We start from the raw sequence: 24,907 nt of genomic DNA, 5'->3' as shown, positions 1-24,907 counted from the left end.
CACCATTACTATGACAAAATTTTGTTACTGTCATTATAGTAATGAATTTTTTACTAATGATACTTTAGAAACACTTCAGAACTGAAACACCGGCATCCCCTAATTTTATAATGACTTTTGAAACTTTTTTTATCACCCGCACAGCCCTAGTATATAATGTGTCCAAATAAGCACTTCTTGTTCTAGCCAGATAGATTTATAGAATTGATTCAGGAATAGCAGCATCTTCAGATGCCAACCTATTTTTTTTCAGAGGCTTGGCATGCACCCACTCTCTTTCATGAAAAGGTAAATCAATATGAAGCATGGGTTTTGAATTGCAAATATTATAGCATCTATTGGGTTCATACCAGCAAATGTGTTGTGCTTTCAAGTCATTTCTGATTAATGATAACCCTTAGATCAGTGATTCTCAACCTGTGGGTCCCCAGGTGTTTTGGCCTCCAACTCCCAGAAATCCCAGCCAGTTTACCAGCTGTTAGGATTTCTGGGAGTTGAAGGCCAAAACATCTGGGGATCCACAGGTTGAGAACCACCACCCTAGATGAATCTGTCACGGAGTTTTCTTGGTAGAATTTGCTCAAAAGGATTTTGTTCTCACCTTCTTTCAAGGCAGAGAACACATGACTTTCCCAAAGTCACCCAGTAGGTTTCCATGAGCAAGTGGGGATTTGAACCCTGATCTCCCAATGCCCTGGTCCAGCACTCAGATTACTATACAATGCTGGACTTAGGTGTTGTCATACAGTATATATATTATTGGTCTCATTATGAAAATACGACTAAATTTCTAAAAGTAGGCCAAATCGTAGCTTTGGATTTATCTGTCAAAATGTGAAACAAATACAATTTTCTTGCATTTCTTACAGAGTTTCCCTGAAGCAGAATATATAATGCAAGAGTCATGCTTTATTTCTGATTAAAAATAAAACATTGCATTTATTTTGAATTCCCTATATCCTTCGTTCATCCTGCTTCTGAAGGAGCGAGGCTGATAGAGAAGCTACAGATCTCTTTTGTAGGAGAAACCTGTAATGTTATATATCTCTGGTGCACTATATGTGGAGTTGGTCCTCTAAGCCCTTTTGATTAATTTCAGCTCTGATATTTACCAGGCTACTGATACTAATGTAATTCCATTGAAACAGAGCCCCTCTCGGGTTTTATAGCATTAATGTAAAACTGCTCAGCAGGCTGAGGAAAGGATTTCCATGCTTTTGATGAAAAAATGATGAATGATATGAACCATGAATGCACTCCTGCTCCACTTGCCAATGTAAACCTAGTGAGGAGCCTTGGAATTTAACATATGGGAAGGCGGTAAGTCGGCTTAATGGAGGCTAAACTTTTAATTAAGAATGCCAGTCTTCCTTCTTCATTCCTTCTTTAGAAATTTTCAGCCAAAATTCAGAACTTCACTGTTCAATGTTCTCACCTTGAGATCAGTAGTTGCTGTTGCCATTTTCACTTCGGTAGGTATCTGAGTTCTCCTTTCTTTAGAGCAGTGTTTCTCAACCTGGGGGTTGCGAGGGAGTGTCAGAGGGGTTGCCAAAGACCACCAGAAAACACAGTATTTTCTGCTGGGCATGGGGGCTCTGTCGTTGGTAGGGTTCAGAATGCTCTTTGGCTGTAGGTGAACTATAAATCCCAGCAACTGCAACTCCCAAAAATCAAGGCCTATTTTCCCCAAACTCCACTAGTATTCACATTTGGGCATATTGAGTATTCGTGTCAAGTTTGTTCCAGATCCATCATTGTTTGAGTCCACAGTGCTTTCTGGATGTAGGTGAACTACAACTCCAAAACTCAAGGTCAATGCCCACCAAACCCTTCCAGTATTTTCTGTTAGTCATGGGAGTTCTCTGTGCCCAGATTGGTCCAATTCCATCTTTGATGGAGTACATAATGTTCTTTTATTGTAGGTTAACTGTAAATCCCAGAAACGATTACTCCCAAATGACAAAAATCAATCCTCCCCAACCCCACCAGTATTCAGATTTGGGCATATTGGGTTTTTGTGCCAAATTTTGTCCAGTGAATGAAAATACATCCTGCACATCAGATATTTACATTAAGATTCATAACAGTAGCAAAATTGCAGTTATTTGCAGTAGCAACAAAAATAATTTTATGGATGGGGGTCACTACAACATGAGGAATTGTATTAAGAGATCGCGGCATTAGGAAGGTTGAGAACCACTGCTGTAGAGAAAGGAAATTATGGGAATGAATCTGAATTTTATATTAAACATACTGATCTCTAGATATTTGCACCTCATTCTGGTATCTCCAGATTAAATAGGATATGGTCAGGTTCATTCAGTCTTCCTTCTTTACTGTCCTTGTCAAATAACCACAGTGTTCTTAAAATAAAACTCAACAAAAAGTTAAGCCTTGATGATAAATCTGATGAAAGGCTGATGATGGAATGGATAACAATGATAAAATAAAGTGAAAAAGAGCTTGTGATCTTATTTTATGATACAATACAAATAGCATTTTTGAAATATGCTGCCAAAAGATGAATATATTCACTCAACAGTGAAGTAAGACCAAGGCTGAAACAACAGGAAGGCTATGTCCCAACTGTAGTATACTGGATCCTGCCACAGTTTGACAATATGAATGCCACACTTAGCTGTTGTAATCCAAGCTCAATTTGGTCTTGGAAACCACACAATTGCCATCTCTGAAGTCATCTTGGTGTAAAAGGGCATCTCTAGCATATTTACTGTATCAGAGTATTTTAATTCACATGACCACAGTTGCTGTGGCGTTCTTTCCCTCTTCCTGGCCTACATATATTGTCATATCTATATCAACGAACAGACATTTTTGTTTTCCTCCCAATTTTCTGCACATCTGCACTCCCATTGAATGGCTCCATTGCCTAACTTTCCTTCTCTTTTCTTTCTGAAAGCTTCTAGTGCCAGCAAATGAGTTTAAGCAATTCAGAAGCAGAGTCAGTCTTAAAAGGTTATTCAAAGGACTACATATCTAAATAGGAAAGTTAACAGGGCATAGCTAACTAACTAACTCACAGCAGACATCTTGTCTCCCCATGTTCACAGGATGAGAACAAAAGAAGAACAAAATTCATGGGCCTCTCATGTGCTCAGAAAAAGAGGCTTGACCCTAGGAAGTATCAGGCTAGCCAGCAAGTGATAGGAGGAGAGAAAGCAAGACAGGCAGACAAAGAAACCAATAGGGGGAGAGCTATTTCCAGCCGTGATGAGGACTACAACATTGTGCAGGATGTAGAATCATAGAATCATAGAGTTGGAAGAGACACATGGGCCATCCTGTCCAACAGCTTGCCATATGGGAAAAGCACAATCCAAGTATCCCTGACAGATGGCCAGCCAGCCTCTGTTCAAAAGTTTCCAAGAAAAGAGCTTCCACCGCACTCCGAGGCAAAGAGTTCCAATGCTGAATAGCTCATACAATCAGGAAGTTTTTCCTAATGTTCATGTGGTTGAGAGCCAACAGAAAAGGCTCCAGTAGCAGCTAATATTGTGATGGCTTTAGTATAGGCATGGGCAAACTTCATCCCTCTCTATGTTTTGGACTTCAACTCCCCAATTCCTAACAGCCAGTAAGCTGGTTGGGATTTCTGGACATTGAAGTCCAAAATGTCTGGCGGGCTGAAGTTTGCCCATGCCTGCTTTAGTGGATCTGGACTAAATAGGGACTGTAGAAACCTCTCTTAAGCCCAGATCCATTGAGACCAACATTACTAGGGCAATGAGAAGGGACTAGATGGTTACTCCTATGGCAATGACTTTCTCCTCTTCCCTTCTTCCCATTCTGGCTTCTCCACCACCCCAAATATTGCATATATATGTGACCAACCAACCTATCCTGCCAGTTTAGTTTCCCCCAAGTAACAAGAATTGTGGCCATTAAGTTCAACTTAACTGAACATAGATAAGATGGACACTGATATTATTGAAGTCCTTATTAAAAATGACATAGGGCAACTGCCCCTGCACCCCTAACCTCTGCAAATGTGGAGGGGTTACTATATTTATTAAATTTTAATAAAATAATAAGTGTTTAATAAAATGTAGTACGTAACAGTGAGCAGAGGACCGTAGCACTTCTGATATCCTGCCCTCCAACCACTCATGCTTTGATTACACAGCAATCCCAATTTGGGAAGTAGAACACATGCATTTTTTTCTTTAAAAATGTGTAGTACAAATTTTTAAAACTCACATTAAAACTCTAGGGCATCTAAAAGAAATCCATCTAATTTCAAACTGGGGGAGGTTGTGTGTTTAAACAGCACTGTAATCAAGGTAAGTGAGAATGATTTTGCAGGCTCGGCCCAAATGTCATAGTGACTTCATAACTACAAAACAATGTATGTCCAACTGGGTTGCTCTGAAAAATTAGGAATGCAAGAATCTTAACTTATGTTGAATCAGGCAAAGAATCTACTTTAATCCAGTGTTTAATCCAGTGATCTCTTTCCTGACTTCTAAATAGTGTGTGGTGAGGTACTCTTGGAAACTGTGGAGGGAAGGGGAAATGTGCAAGGACCTACAGGACCTATACCTGGGATTCATTTACCCATATCTGGAGGAAATAAAGTCTCGCTAGTCTGTCTAATAGTATTGATACATTATTTAATGTATTTAATGTAATAGTAATGATTCTCTAGCATTAATTCTCAATGTTTTTGAAAACTGATGAAAAAGGCCAAGAAACAGAAAGCAGAAACGAAAGGAAAGGCAAAGGAGAATAAGTTTAAAAACATTATTGATCTGATTTCTTTTATTTTTGGAAAGGCTAGAATGTTTAGATTTCCATCTGTCATCTGTGTGAACTTCTACAGCAGATGTCTCTAACCTGGCTCCTTGAATATTAGTTCAATAAAGCCAGGTCTTTCTGCATGCAGTGATAACAGTACACTGAAGTCACACTGATGCCAAAAATCCACTCATGTTGCAGATGTCCTAAAGCTCTAGAGAAGCCAATAGTTTCACACACTTCCACCCCGATTACATCTAGGACAGTTTTGTGTCCAAGAAAGGATCAAGCCATCTCTCTTTCCCTTTAGACCTTTTATGCATCAGATGGCGGTGTTCTGGAACTTCAATTCTGGCAGGTGGCTTCCTCCCCAATAACTCTCCACCCTTGTCTCCTCAAGGTGAAGGGTCTAACCTTCTGTTTCTATAAAGGGATGGGAGGTCACAAGGCACTAAATTTCCTCCTTAGGCTTGATACTGTTCTATAAAGCTAGGTTACATATAAAGCTGCTTTCCCTAGCACCCTCAATGAAAATATCTAGTACATCATCTTGGAATGTATGAAAGCTGGTTGTATTTCTCCTTGCATGTAAAACAGAAAGGTCTTTAGGGGAGAAATGAGGAATCTTTTCACAACCCTTCCTAAAGGCCAGGAAGACATCTGGACGTAAACAGGACACAATTTTCTTGGAATGAAATCTGGCCTCCGGTGCGATTCCCAGAACATGATGCTGGCATGTCTGCTCAGACTTCCCCTGTGACACAGCCCAGTCAGAAAAGGGTTGAGAACTAGTCAGGGGTTCCCTGCTTTGTGGCTGTATCTTGGTGCACGTGTTTGCAGCTCCTACAGTGCAGGAGCTCTGCACTTGCACAGATGCTATTGTTTGTCATAAGTTTGGTATTTGGCTTCAGCAAACAGATTCTTTCAGAAAAGGAAATGTTAGCAGGACCCAAATCAGCCATCATCTGCGAATAACTGTTGTAGAGAAAGGGGGGGGGGGGTGCAAAGGGGTTGTTGTGGGTCATAAATCTGACATACTGTTTTATTTGTCTAAAAGTAAGACCTTATTTACAACCATGTTCATATCCATGACATTCAGCAGAATTAAATGACCAGATCTTAGTGCTCAATGTTCTCTGATTCCTGAACTTCTTGGTTGAATATGTGTATACAATGGACTAGATGAAATTGATGAGCTACTGAACAAAAGTAAGCATAGCAATACAAATCCACCTGGCTGATATCAACAATTGAAAACATTGTGTGTTTTCAATGTATAGCAAGCCATAAAAATAACAGAAGTTATCTGAAGGATGTCGTGTTACAAATGATCATATTCAGTGAAGATATTGAAAACACAAATACTGCTAATCTTGGGGTGGAGGGGGGTGGAGGGGGGACGGGACCAGACTAAGTATTGCAGCAAGTATTTTAGTGTAATAATAAGTGAAGAGACAGACTGGACTTTACTGACAAACGATGACTGTATAATTTAGAGTTATACATCAATGATGGTTTCATGTTCACAATTCCTACATATTTTCCTAGTTGTGCAGCTATAAGGCAGCAGCCACTGCAGTTGATGGGGATTTGTTCCTCTGTTGATTGGGAGATAGAAGACTGATGTCCTCACAAACTCCATTGCACAAGTTATCACTTGTGTGAGGAGGAATTGTGATAGACTCTGCTTATGCCTTTTACAATGGAAATTGCTCACAAGATGGGGTGAGATCATTATCGATCAGCTGCTTCCCAATTTGCAAGGGAAACCAATCCCCATCATGCTGTATGGCTATTGCCCAGTATATAAGATGGAGTGAGAGGTCAGGCTGGGAACACCCCTAAAGCTAGTATATAGATAGGGAACAGATGAGCACATGTGAGGCCCTTGATCACTTGCAGTTATGCAACCAAAACAAGGAGCATTGAGGAATAAATTATTATTATTATTATTATTATTATTATTATTATTATTATGTTTATTTATACCCTGCTTTTTCTCACACAAGGAGACTCAAAGCGGTTCATGCATACCTCTTTAAAAGATATATTTTATACTTATATTGGTTTAATCAAGGTTTATATCACTTATAGGATTTTAGCCTTAAAACTCAAACTAAATCTGAGCATGAATTCACCCACTGATATTGGTTTGATCAAGCAGGGTTGCCCTTGGGTTAGTTAATGGCTTGACCTCCTCAAAAGACATTTCACTAGGGAAATTAAACACAATGTCAATTTAGTGAATGTTACAGCTTTATGGTAAACCAGTGGTTCCCAAACTTTGGTTCTCCAGATGTTCTGGACAATCTTTCAGAATTCCCCATAATTGGACAAGCTGCTTGGGGCTTCTGGGAGCTGAAATCCAAAACATCTGGAAAAGCAAAACCAAGGAATCATTGTGCTAAACCATGGGTGGTATTTCTGTGAGCTGAAGAGATAAGTGAACTGTCCCTTGTCTGCCTGCTTCCATGACTTGTCATAATCAATTATGAGGGTGGAAACAGAAGCTCTGATGCCACTGATGAAATGTTGAGTGAAGAGTGAAGATGCAGAAACTATGGGGAATAATTCTGGGTCCAAGTAGGTGTCACACCTGATAGTAAACTTCTTTATAATGTTGTTCACCTCTAAATAAGGGGTTGACAGTGATGTTTTCAGTCTGGTTGGTGAAGAAGGGCTTTGGGTTTGAAGCATTCAGCTAGGCTGAGATGCTGACTGTAAACTGAAGCCTGAAGAGCAGGAGCTGTTCTTGTACAGTTGGTCTGGTAGAATGATTCCTCCCTGCTGTCTTGAGATATTGTTGCTCACTGACAATGCATATTCTCTGTGGAAAATCCTTCCTTCTTTCCTTCTTTCTTTCCTCTCACTCTGATCCTCTTGTTGTGTGTTCCTCCCACAGCATGTGATTGCCATCCCGTGGGTGCAGCTGGAAAAACCTGTAATCAAACTACAGGGCAATGTCCCTGCAAAGATGGCGTGACAGGCATCACTTGCAACCGATGTGCCAAAGGTTACCAGCAAAGCAGATCTCCCATTGCCCCCTGCATAAGTAGGTGGATGCTCTTTCTAACATCGGTACCATAACAGAATTAATCTTGACTGAGTCTGGCCTACTTACTAACACTTGGTAGGATAGACTCGCTGTCTAGTCTATTAACTTAGATGGACTGTTTGCCATTCACACATTACAGTTTGGATGGGTACTTCTTAGAGTCACACTGTGAGCCCGCTAAAAAGTGCAACCTTTTCAAACACACGGCCTTTCTCATCTCATTACATACATGTAATGCATAGTAGGGAAAAGGTATCAAACAAACAAAGGAACCAAGAAAGACATATATGAATGTTATACTAGTTCCAACAAGTACATAATGTGATTGTATAAGACGTACCTATTAAAGCTGTAATGTGCAGTGGAGCTCTGTTTCATGTGTCTGGGCTGATTTGTGCATTTTGTATGCTTTTGTGTATATAAATATAAATATCTATTTATTTATTTATTTATTTAGTACACTTGTATACCGCTAATATCTCAGCCTGTGCGGCGACTCATTGCGGTTTACAACATATTTAAAAATACAATATTCACTTTAAAAATATAAAATAAAATATAAAAATACATACATATACATACATAGTATTGGGCCACCAATACAGACCGGAACATCTCATAGTTAAAGTCGTAATCCAATTCGTTATCCTTGATTGCTAGTCCATGATCAAAACATCATCACATCGGAATTAGTTGAAAACTTGCTCGAACATCCAAGTTTTCAGTTTTTTCCGAAATGCCATTAGCGAGGTGGCTGATCTTATTTCAGTAGGGAGGGCATTCCAAAGCCGGGGGGCCACCACAGAAAAGGCCCTATCTCTCGTTCCCGCAAGCCGCACTTGTGAAGCAGGCGGGATGGAGAGAAGGGCTTCTCCTGAAGATCTTAGGGTCCTGGTGGGCTGATAGGCCGAGATGCGTTCGGATAGGTATGTAGGGCCAGAACCGTTTAGGGCTTTAAAGGTCAAAGCCAGCACTTTGAATTGGGCTCGGTAGCTAATCGGTAGCCAGTGGAGCTGGTACAGCAGAGGAGTTGTATGCTCCCTGCGCCCTGCTCCTGTTAATACCATGGCTGCCGCCCGTTGGACTAATTGGAGCTTCCGGGCCGTCTTCAAAGGCAACCCCACGTAGAGAGCGTTGCAGTAGTCAAGGCGGGATGTAACCAGAGCGTGGACTACCGTGGCCAAGTCAGACTTCCCAAGGTACGGTCGCAGTTGGCGCACGAGTCTTAACTGTGCGAATGCTCCCCTGGTCACCGCCGAAACCTGGGGATCCAGGCTCAGCGATGAGTCCAGGATCACACCCAAACTGCGAACCTGTGTCTTCAGGGGGAGTGCGACCCCGTCTAACACAGGCTGTAACCCTATACCCTGTTCGGCCCTGCGACTGACCAGGAGTACCTCTGTCTTGTCTGGATTCAATTTCAATTTGTTCGCCCCCATCCAGACCGTCACAGCGGCCAAGCACCGGTTCAGGACCTTGACAGCCTCCTTAGTAGCGGGTGGGAAGGAGTGACAGAGCTGGACATCATCTGCGTACAGATGACACCGCACCCCGAAACTCCGGATGATCTCGCCCAGCGGCTTCATGTAGATGTTAAACAACATGGGGGACAGTATTGAACCCTGAGGAACCCCACAAAACAAAGGTTGTGGGGTAGAACAGGAGTCCCCCAGTGACACCTTCTGAGACCGACCCTCGAGGAATGACCGGAGCCACTGCAGAGCAGTACCTCCGAGACCCATTCCCGCGAGGCGTCCCAGAAGGATACCATGGTCGACGGTATCGAAGGCCGCTGAGAGGTCGAGTAGCACCAACAGGGACACACTCCCCCTGTCGAGCTCCCGACGGAGATCATCCACTAAGGCGACCAAGGCTGTCTCGGTACCATGTCCCGGCCTAAAGCCAGACTGTGCCGGGTCTAGATAATCCGTGTCTACCAAGAATGCCTGGAGTTGTGAGGCCACCACACGTTCCATGACTTTGCCCAAAAAGGGAAGATTGGAAACAGGCCGATAGTTTACCAATTGAGTGGGGTCCAGTGATGGTTTCTTCAACAGCGGTTTTATCACAGCTTGCTTTAAGCTGGCTGGAAAAATGCCTTCCCGAAGGGAGGCATTAACCACCACCTTAACCCACTCGGCCAATCCCCCTCTGGCCTCCTTTAGAAGCCAGGATGGGCAGGGGTCTAGGATGCATGTGGTAGCTCTCATTCCTCCAAGCACCTTGTCCACATCCTCGGTTTGAACCAATTGAAATGAATCCATCAAAATCGGACAAGCAGATGCTCGTGTTACATCCTCAGAGACTGCCGTTAATATGGTGTCCAGTCCAGAGCGGATCAAAGCGACTTTGTCTGTAAAGAACCGAGCAAAAGCTTCACAGCGAGCTGCCGCGTCATCAGGGCACCCATTCTGAATGGTGGGTTTTAAAAGGCCTCTGACAACTCGGAACAGTTCAGCCGGACGGTTCTTTGCAGACGCAATAGTGGCCGCAAAGAAAGTTTTCTTTGCGGCTCTTATTGCCGCGGCATATGACCTTAAAAAGGACACAAACCGTGTTCGGTTTGGCTCGCTCGGATCCGAACGCCACACGCTCTCTAGTTCCCTCTTCTTTCGCTTCAACACCGCCAGCTCCTCAGTAAACCAAGGAGCTGGTTTAGTTCGGCTACTTGAGAGGGGACGTTCTGGAGCGATCGTGTCTATTGCCCTGGTCATCTCCCCATTCCAGAGAGCGACCAGGGCATCAACAGGATCACCAACCGAGGTGGCGGGGAAATCCCCAAGAGCCATCAGGAATCCTTCCGGATCCATAAGCCTCCTGGGGCGGACCAATTTAATAGGTCCTCCACCTCTGTGGAGGTTAGGGGGTGCAGTAAGTCTAAAGCTGACCAGGTGGTGGTCGGTCCATGGCAACGGAGAGATGGATAACTCCTCAACACCGCCACCTTCCTCCCATCCCTGGCAGAAAACCAAGTCCAATGTATGTCCAGCACTGTGGGTGGGGCCAGATACTTGTTGGGACAGACCCATGGTCGCCATGGTAGACATGAAGTCCTGAGCCGCTCCCGTTAGGGCAGCCTCGGCGTGGACGTTGAAGTCCCCCAGCACAAGCAGCCGTTGGGACTCCAATGCCAGGTCCGAGACTACCCCCGCTAGCTCAGGTAGGGAGACTGTAGTGCAGCGAGGTGGACGGTACACTAGCAGAATCCCTAATCTGTCCCGGTCACCCACCCTCAGGTGGACGCATTCAAAATTTGTTGACTGCGGGATGGGGGTCCTGGTCAGAGAAATGGAATCTCTATAGACTACTGCAACCCCGCCTCCCCGCCCTCCGGATCTCGGTTGATGCTGCACAGAGAACCCGGGTGGACAAAGCTGGGTCAAGTTTACACCTCCAGCTTCGTCCAGCCAGGTCTCTGTGATGCACGCCAGATCTGCCCGTTCATCCAGGATTAAATCCTGGATGAAAGTTGTTTTACCATTGACAGATCTGGCGTTCAACAGCACCACTTTCAATCCTGAGGGACCGCCATCCTGGTTACACCTACTTACCGTATCAGGAGACCGATTTGGGATTACTAATGTTGTTCCACGTTCCCTAGGCCGAATTAAAGGTCTCCTTTTCCCGTATCTCCCCTTCCCCACCACGACTTCTATGGGGGCTCCTCGGTTAACGGAAGCCTCTCCCTCCTCCATGACGCATTTGATGCTTATAATAATAAACCAAGGATCATTGCGGTTTGCATGCCATGTTACAATTTCAGTTTGCCATAGCTTTGCCTTCCAAGTGGTCTTCAGTCCTGTTAGGCTGTATTCGAGTTCCCTCGTGCTATTCCATTTCTTCTTACCCACATATGCAATTAGCAACCAAATTAACAGATGCCAAGAAGTAGATGGTGGCATGAGTAGTAATTGTTAAGCACAGTCAGGGCAGGGTTAAGCTGTTGAAATACAGATGGAAACTTATTTCAGCACAACACAGTAGAACAACAAATAAATGCGATGGCTTAAATTAACCCAAGGTGTTAACTAAAGTGCGTCATGGAGGCCTGATTCAACACTAGCTGTATCAATCAAATTAAAGTGCTATAGTTGGTTAAGTGCACAAAGAAATAGTTTAAAGTGCTAATGGCATAAAGTGCAAGATCACAACAATTAATAAAATACACGATGTAACCAACTGGTCATGGAATCAAGATTAGTTAGCAACCATCAGGAACGGTCAGCACAAATTAAGATGGTCAACATAGACTACAATAATAGTCAATAAAAGCAGAGGTAATTGGCACCGTCAAGAATGATTAGCACACTCAAAAATAGATAGCAAGGTTAAGAAAGATTAAGGTGCTAAAGCTCATATAAAATAATAGTCCACTGATGTAATAGGTTAAGGTGCTGATAGTATAAAGTATAAATCAATCTAGGATTGATTAGATCAGTGGTTCTCAGATGTTTTGGCCCTTAACTCCCAGAAATCCTAATAGCTTGTAAACTGGCTGGATTTCTGGGAGTTGTAGGCCAAAACATTTGGGGACCCACAGGTTGAGGACCACTGGATTAGATTATATGTTTACAAACAAGTACTCATGTAAACAAATGCTTGCAAGGTACATACAATTATCTGACACTCTGTTTAACTATGCACTCCTTCAGTGCTTGAGACAGCTCAACAGTACTTAATTTTCACCCCAGCAATAACAGAAATAAATAGCTACTGCTATTATGGCTGAGATTTTAAAATTATATCTGCACAACGCCTTTACATTTTTTCCAGTATATGCAGCTTGGATTCTATTACTGTTAGAGTACTATCACATCAAATAGTATGGGTGCAGCTACACTTCGGAATTAATATAGTTTGATATCACTTTAACTGCCATGGCTCAGTGCTATGGAATCCTGAAAGTTGTAGCTCTATGAGGTCTTTATTCTCCTCTGTCAAAGTGTGCTGGTGCCTCACCAAGTTACAAATCCCAGTTTTTCATTGCATTGTGCCATGATGGCTAAAGTGGCGTCAAACTAATTATTCTGTAGTTCACATGCATCCAATGTCAACCTATGTCAGAAAACCACATGCCATGAGCCCAGTGCCAAACTAGTACAGTGGACTGGAGATTTATACACCCCTGTTTTGAAATGTGGCATATCTAATTAAGTTGAAATGGCATGAGCTGAGTGAGAAAACAGGATTAACAAAACACCCTTTTAGATTGTCTTACATATTAAAGTTTTCAAATGGCTGATCGTTGGAATCATAAAATTATAACCATTCTCCGTTCATTTCTCCTGTTCCTACTGCTGCTGCCTATTGTCAATGATGATTTTAGATTAATGCCGGTGCTGCTGAGATTGTAATGATTTCCCCTTCTCCTTAACAATACTACACTGGAAACTGTTTCTATCTGCCTTTAAAGAACACTGTCATTCAAAGAAAAAAAGTTCTACAGCAGCTCTGGAAGGTAAAATTTTAAAAAAGGCAAAGCAGTATCAGCCCCACTGTATTGTTTCATTATCATTCAGTCTGCAGCACTGCAGGAGAACAGCCATGGTTGAAAGAATCAAGTCTTAATACTGAGATACTAACGACACTGTGAGGATGCTTTATAATCTTAATTTGGAATAGACATCTGGTACTTTTGAGAAATAAACTGTGTATGATTTCAAGGCATGCCATATAACAAGGTTGCTGATGCTAATCAGATATGATCGGTATCTGGGTGGGAGGACCTATAGGATTTAAACTTTCATCACTACAAAATATGCTATGATGGTGCATCATTAAGGTCAAGGCATGAGGAACAATTCATGGCATCTTTTTGGGTGCCGTTTTGTTCATGTGAGTCACAGGATAAAAATAAAAACAAATGGTATGGTTCACTGTGATTATCAATATTTCATAAAAATCATCCATCTTGCCATTTGTGTGAATAGTATCTTCCTTTTTGGATATGCCAAAAATAAGCATGGCCTCACAAAAGTCCACATTTGTGAAGGGGATTAGAACTTCAGGGATGGACTGCAATCCTGCTCTTATTCCAATTTTGCACAGACAGAATTTCTAAATTTTGTGTGTAGTCAGGTCCTTGTGACCTACGGCTCATAAAATCTTAAAGAACAGGCTCACATGCATACTTTATGAGCAGTTTCTGTTCTCAAAGGACATGATTTGTCACTGCACAAGGGGTGGTACATTTTGGAAAACTGTTCTAATATCATGAGGAATTTGATCTCTAATGGCTTTGCATCATGAATTCTTTTATTTCCTATGTTCTTTTTCTCCAGTCCACATTCAAAGAGATTTCATTTGTTTTCACAAACCATGTATTTTGTAACAAATATGTGGTTGGATCACAGGAATCTTTTTATATTTTTAAAAACAATTGGAAAACTGTGGATTTAAAATCTTTTTTGAAAAAAGGGGTGCTGTTCCATTATCCGAGTGGAGACCAAAAGGGGGTGCTAGACAGAAGATAGTCCATTTTACATGGGGGAGTTGAAGGAGGAAAACAATTTTCACCAGTTGTTCCCTCTCACCTTCCATGTCATAAACAAGGGTTGTTCCCACAACGGCAACATGTGGGGGTGGGGGGATAACAGGAAAACAGGGGGAAATAGTTTCCCATCCCGTCCCATCCCCCCTTTAGAATGGACTGTCCTCTGTCTAGTGCCCCCTTGTTGCCTCCACCCAGATAATGGAACAGTACCTTAAAAAGTTCCTAGGAGACTTGATTATGGATCTCCTACTTCAATGGATATCCTACTTGGGGCCATGGTAGCACAGCAGGTTAAACCAGTGATCTGCAGAATTTTCTGACCAGAAGGTTTGTGATTCGAATCTGGGGAGCGAGGTGAGCTCCCACATTTAGGCCCAGCTTCTGCCAACCTAGGAGTTCAAAAACATGCAAATATGAGTAGATCAATAGTGGTAGTCACAACCCACACTGTAAGTGTAACTGAAGAGTAGCTAACATAGTAGGGAATCATAGCAATTACAAGTAATTGTAGCCTTACTTCAGCTCTCACTTGTCTTCTCCTGTGAAGTGTCCATTTGTTATTTTTTAGCTGGAGAAAACAGCAGCTCCCTCTTTTCTTGTTAATTTTTCCCTTTTGCTGTCCACTTTTTCTTCTTTTCCACAGAGATCCCTGTTGTTCCTCCCACCACTGCAGCCAGCAGCACAGAAGAGCCCTCAGGTAAGTTGTTCTTTTGTTTTACCTCAAGTTTCTTTCTTTTCCCTTGACAAGGTACCTTATGTTTCCTGTGAGCGTCATTGTGCTTATTTTCTACACTTACAAGAAGATGCATTCAAATCAATGGGACTACTGATGAACTAACAATTATTTCAGTTTGAGGCAGGGCTGAATATATATCATATTTATAGTATCTGTCTCTTTATTGCAATTTGCAATTTCCCCCCATTTCATTGCTTTTAACTATTCTTAGCTGCCTTGATAAATGCTAGCAGGGCAAGATAAGGATTCTTGCATAAATAATAATTTTTAGAAACCCTCTGTGTCCAACCCTCTGAGTTTGAAAAAGACAACTTTTGTACTTTATGGGAGTTTTGTAAATGTTGTCATCCACCTGTCATTTGAGAATAAAACTAATGTTTCCCCATCACAATTTAAGCTGATTTGTAAATACAAACAAACATATCTATGTCTATCTAGCTAACTGAAGCATCTAAATTATTAAGATGATAATATAATTAAACATTCAGTAACATTGCAACAATTTAGAACATACAGCTTCAGGGGAAAAGCCAATTGTTCCGAGAGATAAACCTGATGCGTGAGCCGTGGCATGACGTCTTGCATGACTCTGCCCCTGGAATCCTTCTGTGCTGTCTTTTCCCTTCCATTGACACTGACCACAGATTCTTTCCTATACTGTAGGACAGCTGCCATTCAAAAGGCTAATCTGCAAACACTGGGGAGCCACTGGAAATATTAACTGAAACAATACTTTTCTGTGCAGTAGAGCTAGGGTTTCCTGTCTGTCTTATCAGGTCCCTAGCAGTTCCCACAAAGCATTGGAGCAAAATGCTGTAAGATAGGAGACATTGTGTCTTGGCTATCACAATGCTTCATTTGCAGCTGTGATACAATGCCATTACGCAAATGCTTGGGCTGATCAGAGCTGGACAGGGAAACAGCCCAGAGGATGCACGGTGGGGAACATTCTTGCTCTTCCCTGAGAGATCAACTGTGCTTTGTTTTATAATTTCTAATACATAAAAATGTAAACCGAGAGAAGCAGGCACAATGTACCCAAACTTAAAAAGTGCACAAAATGATTTTATAAAATTTATAATATTTTATAGAATTTATATAAGGTGTATAAGAAACTTAAAGCAATGTCACATTTAGATTTCAGTCCCATCTCTAAGATATCTCTTTATGTACATGTAGGCAAATATGTATATTCCAAACCTGAAAAAAATCAGAAATTCAAAACATTTCTGGTCCCAACCATTTAATTTCAGGAATAGTCAACCTGTACCTTGTGATTATTCCTTTATCAGCCCTTATTATGATGATGGAAAGTGCTCATCAAGTTAACATTTCACAGATAAAAATGGATTTGTGTGGCCAAGGTGTGGTCACGATAGCCAAAGTTATTAATGGGAAATAGCACAAGCTAAGGGAGGCAGCAGGAGTTGGCCTTGGTCTGAGCAAGAGATCTCCCGTCATTTTTCTTGCGGAGTTAATTGAGTGCAAACTGCTTTCGTACTTTGAACTCAGTTTTTGCCAGCTGAAATAAGTGGATGATAAGGGAGAAGACTGCGGGCCCTTCCAGACAGGCCCTCTAACCCAGGATCTGATCCCAGGTTTTCTGCTTTAAAGTGGATTATATGAGTCCACATTGCCAGGTAATCTGGGATAAACAGAAAACCTGGAATCAGATCCTGGGATATAGGGCTTGTCTGGAAGGGCCCTAAGAGAAGAAGAAGAAAAAATAGAGATATTGTTAAAAGCAGATGGAAAAGTGGGATGGCATAGGATTAATTGTGACTGTCCCTGTCAAATTGGGACAGTTGTAGGATATGAGATGAGCCATCATTGCCTCCCATTTTACTATTTGATGATATCTCTTTCAACCTGGGCACTGCCATAGTGGACATAGTGATTCCTCGATGGTATGCTTAAGCTGCAATCTAGAGTGGAACAAAACATCTCTGCAGTACCTCTCGCACCCCACTCCCCGGTTACTGTCTTTAATAGGAGTTGGTCCAAAAGAGTGCTCAGCAAGTTACCACTGTCTCCTGCTTGCAACAGGAACATCTCACAATGGGGGCCCATCACAATAGCGGAAGCCAAAGGCCATGCCAAAGGTTAGAAAGCACCCACAAGGGGCTATGACTTGCTGTCAAACACAAAACAAAGTTCATCACACACCCTGCTTCTGGGTTTGAGTCCTTTTATTCTGCTTTGGTTTTGTGGGTGGATATGGTTACTTGGCAAACAATAGAACATCTTGATAGGAGCTTGAAGGCAAGGAAGCAGGTGTGGCTGCCCTTGACAACTGCATGCTGTTCTCCTACCAAATATCGCCCTCTAGTAGAATTTCAAATAGATCATTTACTTTCCCATAATTTCACAAAAGATTTCCAATTTTCAGTACCTGTGACTTTCTCTGGAAAGTGATGAAAGTTCACATATGATGCCAAAATAACATCTGTATTCCAAAATGGGAAGCCCCATATGTAAATGAACTCTCCGTCCACTTTCAGAAAAAAATGACACTGACATGATATAATGATTTTGTCTCAAGACTAGCTCCAAGAATAAATTTGATACAAATTTAGTCAGATTTGAAAATTGCCTAGGAAATGTGGTCTAAAGAAGTCAAGTTTCCAAGCTATCATGGACAGACAGTCAGGCCTCCATGGAAAAAAAAGATAACATGGAGCATTATAGATGTGGAGTAAAGCTGCCTAAATGTAACATTCTGTTGCTATTTGCTCTGGGGGTTGTCAGGGACTACTAAGTTTGGCCCCAAAACAATATAAATAAGCTTCTACTCACTACCTCTGAGGATGCATGCCATAGATGCAGGCGAAACGTCAGGAGAGAATGCCTCTAGACCATGACCATATAGCCCGAAAAACCTACAACAACCCAAGCTTCTACTTTATTCTCCCTATGTATTTATTTATTTTATTATGGAGATTTCTATGCTGTCTTTCTCCAGGATGGACCCAAGGTGGCTCACATCATATTTAAAAATATGCATACAAATAGTTAAAAACTACAGTTAAACAAGTATTAGAAGTTCAATAATCCTTAAAAGCTTTCTGTATTACTGAACATTAAAAGTTAAAATCAATTTAAATTTCCCCGTTCTTCTATATCCATAAGTGCTTGGCTTCAGTTAAAAGCTGCTTTGAAGAGGAAAGTCTTCATGCCTTTCCTAAATGTCATGAGTGTGGGAGCCAATCTAATTTCCTCCAGCAATGGGTTCCCTGGGCATCTACATTATGTTTGTCTTCAAACCTCTCACTGGTCTGTTTCTAAAACAGAGGTAGAGGAAGTAAGGGCCCAATCTCTTTTTGCTGGTCCTCTAAAAATTCCCCAATTTTCCCTTCCAATCCAGGTTTTTTCACCCCGAAGAAGTAAAAAAGCAAACAAACTTATAACCACTGAAAAATGCAACAGTTTCTTTCCAACACCCCCTAGTCTCTAATTCCTCCCCCAAAATAAAAGCCTATGAGTACAAAGAATCTTATAATCAGCCAAAATCTAAATAGGAAGTCATATTACTCCACTTTCCAGTTTTCCAGGGTGTGAGTTAAAATAAATGTCCCCTCCCTAGTACATCTGTTTGCTCCTGTTTTAAAGTGCATGTTTTCATTTCTCTTCTGCAAATGGATGGACAAGATAGACAGTCTTGCAGTGTAGATCATGAAGAAAGAAGAAAAAGATCCCATTAGGCTAGTTCCTTGATTATGTTTTAATTGGTCAGATTGAAGCCTGTATCCTTCAGGGTAATGACAATCCAGACTTCTTGAGTTTGCCAGCTGTCTGCTCTTCATGAGTACAATCTCATGAGCCATCACTTGGCAGTCTGCGAGCAGGAAGCAAACATAGTCAGAAGCCCTCCCTGCTTGTTTATAATGATGTCATGTCATGGCCCGGGTTGTAAGACTGGGGGGGGGGGGGCACACGAGGAAGGGCCACAGGCAGGTTTATTCATGGTACCTCCTCCGCTCCCACAGCAGCTTGCCCAAGTCTTAGTTTCTATCCTGGCAGCATCAACCGAAAGGCTTTAATCTAATTTCATGCTTTATTTGCGCCAATTTGTTTTTCAATCAATCTTGCTCAGCAAGAAGAAAGGATATTGCTGGAGGCTCATTTGTTGAGTCTTGTTCCAAGGGTGAGGTTAATAGCAGTTATGCCTTGCTAGAATTGCTGCAGGGTTCGTGGAGCTTTCTTGTTTATTCCCTTTGCAGCAGTTACATCTTCTGTGCTCAGACTTTCCTTCCATTCCCAACTATATCTTGTTTTTGAAATGCGGAGTCCACACTTTAGAGTTAGATGGGATATAGGAAGCAATATGAAATGGGTCAAATTGGCAGAAGTCACACAGACTTAGTATGACTTTAGAATTATATAATTCTACAGAAACAAAGTGCCTCTGCACAACTGCCCCCTTGCATGTTTCTAGATGGAAACCAAAAGGATGAGGTGCATTTCACCCATAAGGAGATAGAGTTCTTCAAGTGAAAGGATAATGTTTTATTCGTCTCATTAAAGGTCATGCAGTTTTGCCCCACTTTGTTTTGCAACATGAGGTCAGCAAACATTAGCATGGGCAATGTCTATGCTCAGCCCAAGACATTTTGCTGCCTCAGATAGAATGAAAAATATTGTCCAAACCAAAGAAACAAATAATTCTAATTTTTATATTTGTTTTGATGTAAAAAACAAATACAGAGCCTATCGGTTGGTACCACAGGACGAAGAAACTCCTCTGAATCACACATAATTTGCACATGGGAATTCACTGGGTGACATTGGGCAAGTTACACACTCTCAGCTCCAGAAAACTATATGACAGATTGTGTTGTTGCAAGAACCTCATAACCAAACAACGACTTGATTAAAAATGAATTGGAAGGATGTTGTGTTTGCATGCTACCTTCCATGCCTTCATGTGCACTACAGCTATTGTTGCCATTCACGGAAACTTTCCTGTTTTAGGACCTCTATGTGTGCATCTAGAAAGGTTTGTGTTTGTTAACCTTTTACTTCCCACCAGTCTCACAGCATCTTTTCAATATCTGAAAACTGTCTTTCCACAGCTCTATGTCCACGCTGTTAGCAAACACTATCACATTCAGCTTGAAGCACACAGAATTGTTTTTATATTTACCCACAATCAGAAAGATTGAATTACTGGCAGAGGAACCATACAATTTAGCCCGTTTGGGGAGCTGCAGGGCTTAATATATTATGTGACTTGCCTCATGGCAGCTTTCCCTTCCCACCTGCTCCCCTACAGATCTTCTTTGAGCCCAAAGCCAACTTGCCTGGCTGCAGTAAGAATGGTATTGTCACTCAACCCAATGAAGAGCCATAGATGTAAGGGGACCGGGAGGGCTGGTGAAGCTGCTATGATAGAGCTTCACCAGCCATGTGATAGAGTAAACCTTGCATTTTCCCACAGTAGCCAAACTGTACACTGGCAATGAGCATGTGCTGAGAATCGTAAGCTCACGGCCACTGAAGAATACAACACTGATGAACAGAACTACCCATGCAATACTTATGTGATGAAAGGCTAAAACCCAATCTTTGGACTGGAAAAACAGGGTGGAACAATTATGCAGTGGCAATAGTTATTGTCTGAAATGTGATTTTCAAAGGTACAACTATTGCTTACAGTTTCCTACATGGAAGCTCTTAACCACATCTCAGATCCCTCTATGACTAGTGACCTTCAGATTACAAAGATAAAAGAGGAACAGTCAATGAGTTGCTCAATGTGGCAAACATTTGGAGGAAATTATACTTCCCTGGTATAGAAAGCAGACACTGACTCTGTACAACATTTTTATAGTCACCCATGGAACCATCTGCTCAGAGTTGATCTTGAAGATATGAAAACGTATAAACTCACTCCAGGGACAGACTGTACATGAACATAAAATTGTAGCATGATAATTCAATTAAACAGAACCCAAATATCAACATCTCATACCAAGAGGAAGAACTCATTGCTAATATACTGGCCAGTTTTATCTGAATTGGATTTTAACATAATAGAGGTGAAAATATTCTGTTAGAAGAATCCCAATATTAGCAAACCATATACATTCACTTGTCTGTAGCAAACCTTCTATTCAGCACTGGTTGCATAGCCACAGTAGACCATGAAACGTTTTGGAAGTTTCAGGAAAATACATCCAATTTAATTTCAATATAGCCATTATTTATTCAGGGATACAGTTAACCCCAGAGCTCTCTTCCTCGTCATGTGTGTGTGTGTGTGTGTGTAGCTTTCTAATGTGATTATTGGTAGAAAACAGCAAATCACTAGCCTTCCCCACTCTGATTTTATTTCTTGTTCCAGAAAGTGTGGATTTTTTTAAAATCCCAAACTCCCTTACATGGCCCCTTCCACACAGCTGAATAAAATCCCACATTGTCTGCTTTGAAGTGGAATATATGGAAGTGAGACCTCAGACATTGTGGAATTTTCTGCCTTGATATTCTGGGTTATATGGCTGTGTGTAAGGGCCCATTGTGTGTCTGACACTGAAATTGTGGCCTGCTGCAGGGTTTGGGATCAAGACACTTCTTGTAAAGGGGTTTGGGGACCTAGCTCTGCAGCTGGACAACAAAGCAGATGGCGCATGCGGGCCCAGAGAGACTGGATTAAATTGATACTCTGTTGTCTATTGACTTGTGGGCCAGTGATTTCACTAGGTGTGTTATACATAGCACAGTGGCTACCCAAGCAGAAACACTGATCCTCATGTAATGAAGTATATCCACTGGTACAGAGTTTCCAGTTCTCTTCTTCCACTTTTGAACTTTCCTTGGAGATAACTAACTCCTACACACATGGTATGATACAGTGAAACAAAACTATGGGTTTGACAGGAGCAGGGTATACAGCCACTGCTCTTTTATAAAGACCCTGAAAAACATCCTGGCTCGGCAGTTTGGCTCATCTACATGTAGAAAAACGGCTACCCCAGTAGAATAGACCTGAGATTGTGTTGCAGACAATTTAGAGAAAAATGATATGAAAATCACATCTAACCTTTAGCCATTTTCATTGGCTCTTAGCAATGATAATGTTATCATGTTACTTTATTTCAAATTATTGTTTGAATGGCATATTTTCCCCCTGCTGCTATGAACAGTAAGCAGCCATATCAGTGTATTGTCAAAGGCTTTCATGGTTGGAATCATTGGGTTGTTGTAGGTTTTTAGGGCTGTATGGCCATGTTCTAGAAGCATTCTCTCCTGATGTTTCACCTGCATTTATGGCAGGCATCCTCAGAGGTTGTGAGGTCTGTTGGAAACTAGGAAAATTGGGTTATATAATCCAATTTTCCTAGTTTCCAACAGACCTCACAACATGGCCATACAGCCCTAAAAATCTACAACAACCTAGCCAGTGTCATGGAAGAGGCTTTGGATAGTGTGCTAGGGAATGGCTCCTTGTGAGCTGTCCAAAAGGAAACGTATATGCACACAATGCACAATTCTTTATTGCATGTGCATGGTATAACATCCCTCATGTGCAGGTCATCATCTTGAGTGATGAAGAAACACCTGTCTCAGATGCAAGAGGAAGAAAAATAAAGGAACAGTCATCTGGGAAAGCAATTTTATTTCTATTTCTCTCACAGTACAAAGACTGTTTCTCAGAGGACAGGGAATGGTAAATACAAACATTTGTCCAAGCTGTAGCCCTGCATTTCAATCTCAATCAGGATAAGAGTGATTAAAGAAATAGTACGAGTAATAATACTATACAGCATTTTTTAATCCTTAAGTAAAATTTAGTGCAGCTGTTTCATTTCATTTACAGTTTTGTTACATGCCAAGAGCCATTTGACAGCTAAACACCTTGCCAGTCTGTTTGTTTAGTAAATTTATTTTCCCAACGTCCCTTAGGAAGTCAGTTACCCACTGCTCTCCTCCACCTTTTAACACTTCTCTTGTATTTACGAGGAAGTGAGTGTGAACGATATCACTCCCAACCCCCAAAAGCTGCACTAGTGCTTCTATATACTGAGCTCAATTCTTTCAATGCTTTCTGATCTGCCTTGAACAGAGACTGGCAAGCTGCGGGTTGCTTTTGCTGTCCAGAAGGTATTTATGTATAGATAGAAATAATGGGTAGTCTAAATCTCTGGTCTTGACACAGCGTAGTACCTAACACTTTTTAAATAACTGATGGGATATGTTACACATGACATGGGATGCTTTATCCTAGACAGAATGCTAGAAGCATCAGACATATAGTGACCATGTGCGTTATATTCTTGCTTTCATGTTTGGGAGACTAGTTCAGCTTGTTCACAGCACATATAATTTATTCTATCTTCAGCTATTTCCATTTAGCCTATGTAAGATGAATGGGTTATGCAAAATGGGCTACTTTTTGAGGCCCTCTTCCAAAATGGTCTATTATGTTTTATTTTATTCAGTATGGCCTACCATTGAATTTATAAAAGATCACATATATACGCTTCCTTTAAAATAGGGCACAAAATAAACATTCTCTAGGGTCTTGCACAGCATCCAACACTTTTGCCCTGGTAGCTATCTCCTCCTTTTAACTGGTATGGTTGCTTAGTAATGCTTACTATGGTTGCCTTCTAGCCCACCTGGGGAAGGTAGGGAAAAGTGATCCAGGCAACAAAGAAATTATATTCTCAGCCAAAAAGGGAACTTCCTAGTTGCTGGGTTACATTTTAGCAGTACCATAGAATTCTGGAACTAGCAACCAAGCCTTTCAAAAGATGCAAACAGGCCTTTCAAACATGGAGGAAATCTTGTCTTTTTTGTGTTATATAATGATAATCCCAAATCTGTATGCAGAAAGTAAATGTTGGGCTGCTACATTCACCTTCTTCCATTTTCTCATGCAGCACTCTAGACCTGAAAGCTTTGGAAATCAGCCAACGTTTTCTGTGTAGTATGATGTCTCAGATCTTGGAGAATCAGCCAGAAATATTAATGATCGATTAAGTTCACCAATATGATGACCCAAAGAGTTACTGTGTAATTGGTTTTATCATCAAAACAACAATAGAAGTACATAGAGGACAAATGAAATATAATTAAGAAGAAAATGGAAATAAATGCACTTAATAAAAGAACTGCATATTTGGGATAGTTCAAAATAACCAAATGTCCAATATAGAATACAGACTTTAAAAAGAATGTATATTATAACTTTATGCAAACTTAAGCTATCTCATATACAAGTAATAAGATCTTGTACAGGGATGCATTTCTTTGAATCCCAAGTAGTAACAATGGCCTTATATTCTTTCAGATAAGAACAGTTTGGATGAGCTGCATATTTTCAAACACCATAGTGTTGCTGTTTGCCATCTAAGGGCCCTTCCACACAGCCCTAAATTCCAGAATATCAAGGCAGAAAATCCCATATTATCTGAGTGTGGACTCAGATAACTCAGTTCGAAGTAGATATTATGAGATTTTCTGCCTTGATATTCTGGGATATAGGGCTGTGTGGGAGACTCTAATTCTCCTGATGGACTTTACCAAAAAGTTCTACATGTGAATGGCCTGCTGCAGCAGACCAAATGACATATGCTGAAGCCTTCTTAATAAAGGCCTACTCATAAAGCAGACATTGGGCCCTTCCACACAGCCATATAACCCAGAATATCAAGACAGAAAACCCCACAATATCTGCTTTGAACTGGGTTATCTGAATCCACACTGCCATATATTCCAGTTCAAAGCAAAAAATGTGGGATTTTATTCAGCTGTGTGGCAGGGGCTCTAGACTGAAGGGTTATGGCTTTAACAGCAGGCAGCATTGAAATGAGTTTTTTTTTTTTACCTGACTGCACCTGACTGCATCAGAATTATTCCACAGTAA

At 41.3% G+C, this 24,907-nt stretch overlaps 1 protein-coding gene across 3 annotated transcripts in view; it reads left to right on the top strand.

The window, feature by feature from the left end:
- LOC132768518 (netrin-1) overlaps positions 1 to 24,907 on the top strand; it is a 165,820-nt gene that overhangs the window by 115,710 nt on the left and 25,203 nt on the right. For 2 of the 3 annotated variants that reach the window (XM_067463823.1, XM_067463824.1), the window contains exons 4-5: positions 7,658 to 7,807; positions 14,947 to 15,000. In XM_067463823.1, coding sequence (XP_067319924.1) covers positions 7,658 to 7,807; positions 14,947 to 15,000 — 204 coding nt within the window. The remainder of the gene's footprint in view (positions 1 to 7,657; positions 7,808 to 14,946; positions 15,001 to 24,907) is intronic. The other variant, XM_067463825.1, reaches the window with a different exon arrangement.

The sequence above is a fragment of the Anolis sagrei genome, chromosome 2 (genome assembly GCF_037176765.1).
Source record: "Anolis sagrei isolate rAnoSag1 chromosome 2, rAnoSag1.mat, whole genome shotgun sequence".
Classification (NCBI taxonomy): Eukaryota; Metazoa; Chordata; class Lepidosauria; order Squamata; family Dactyloidae; genus Anolis; species Anolis sagrei.
This window is presented reverse-complemented; position numbering and strand designations above follow the sequence as displayed.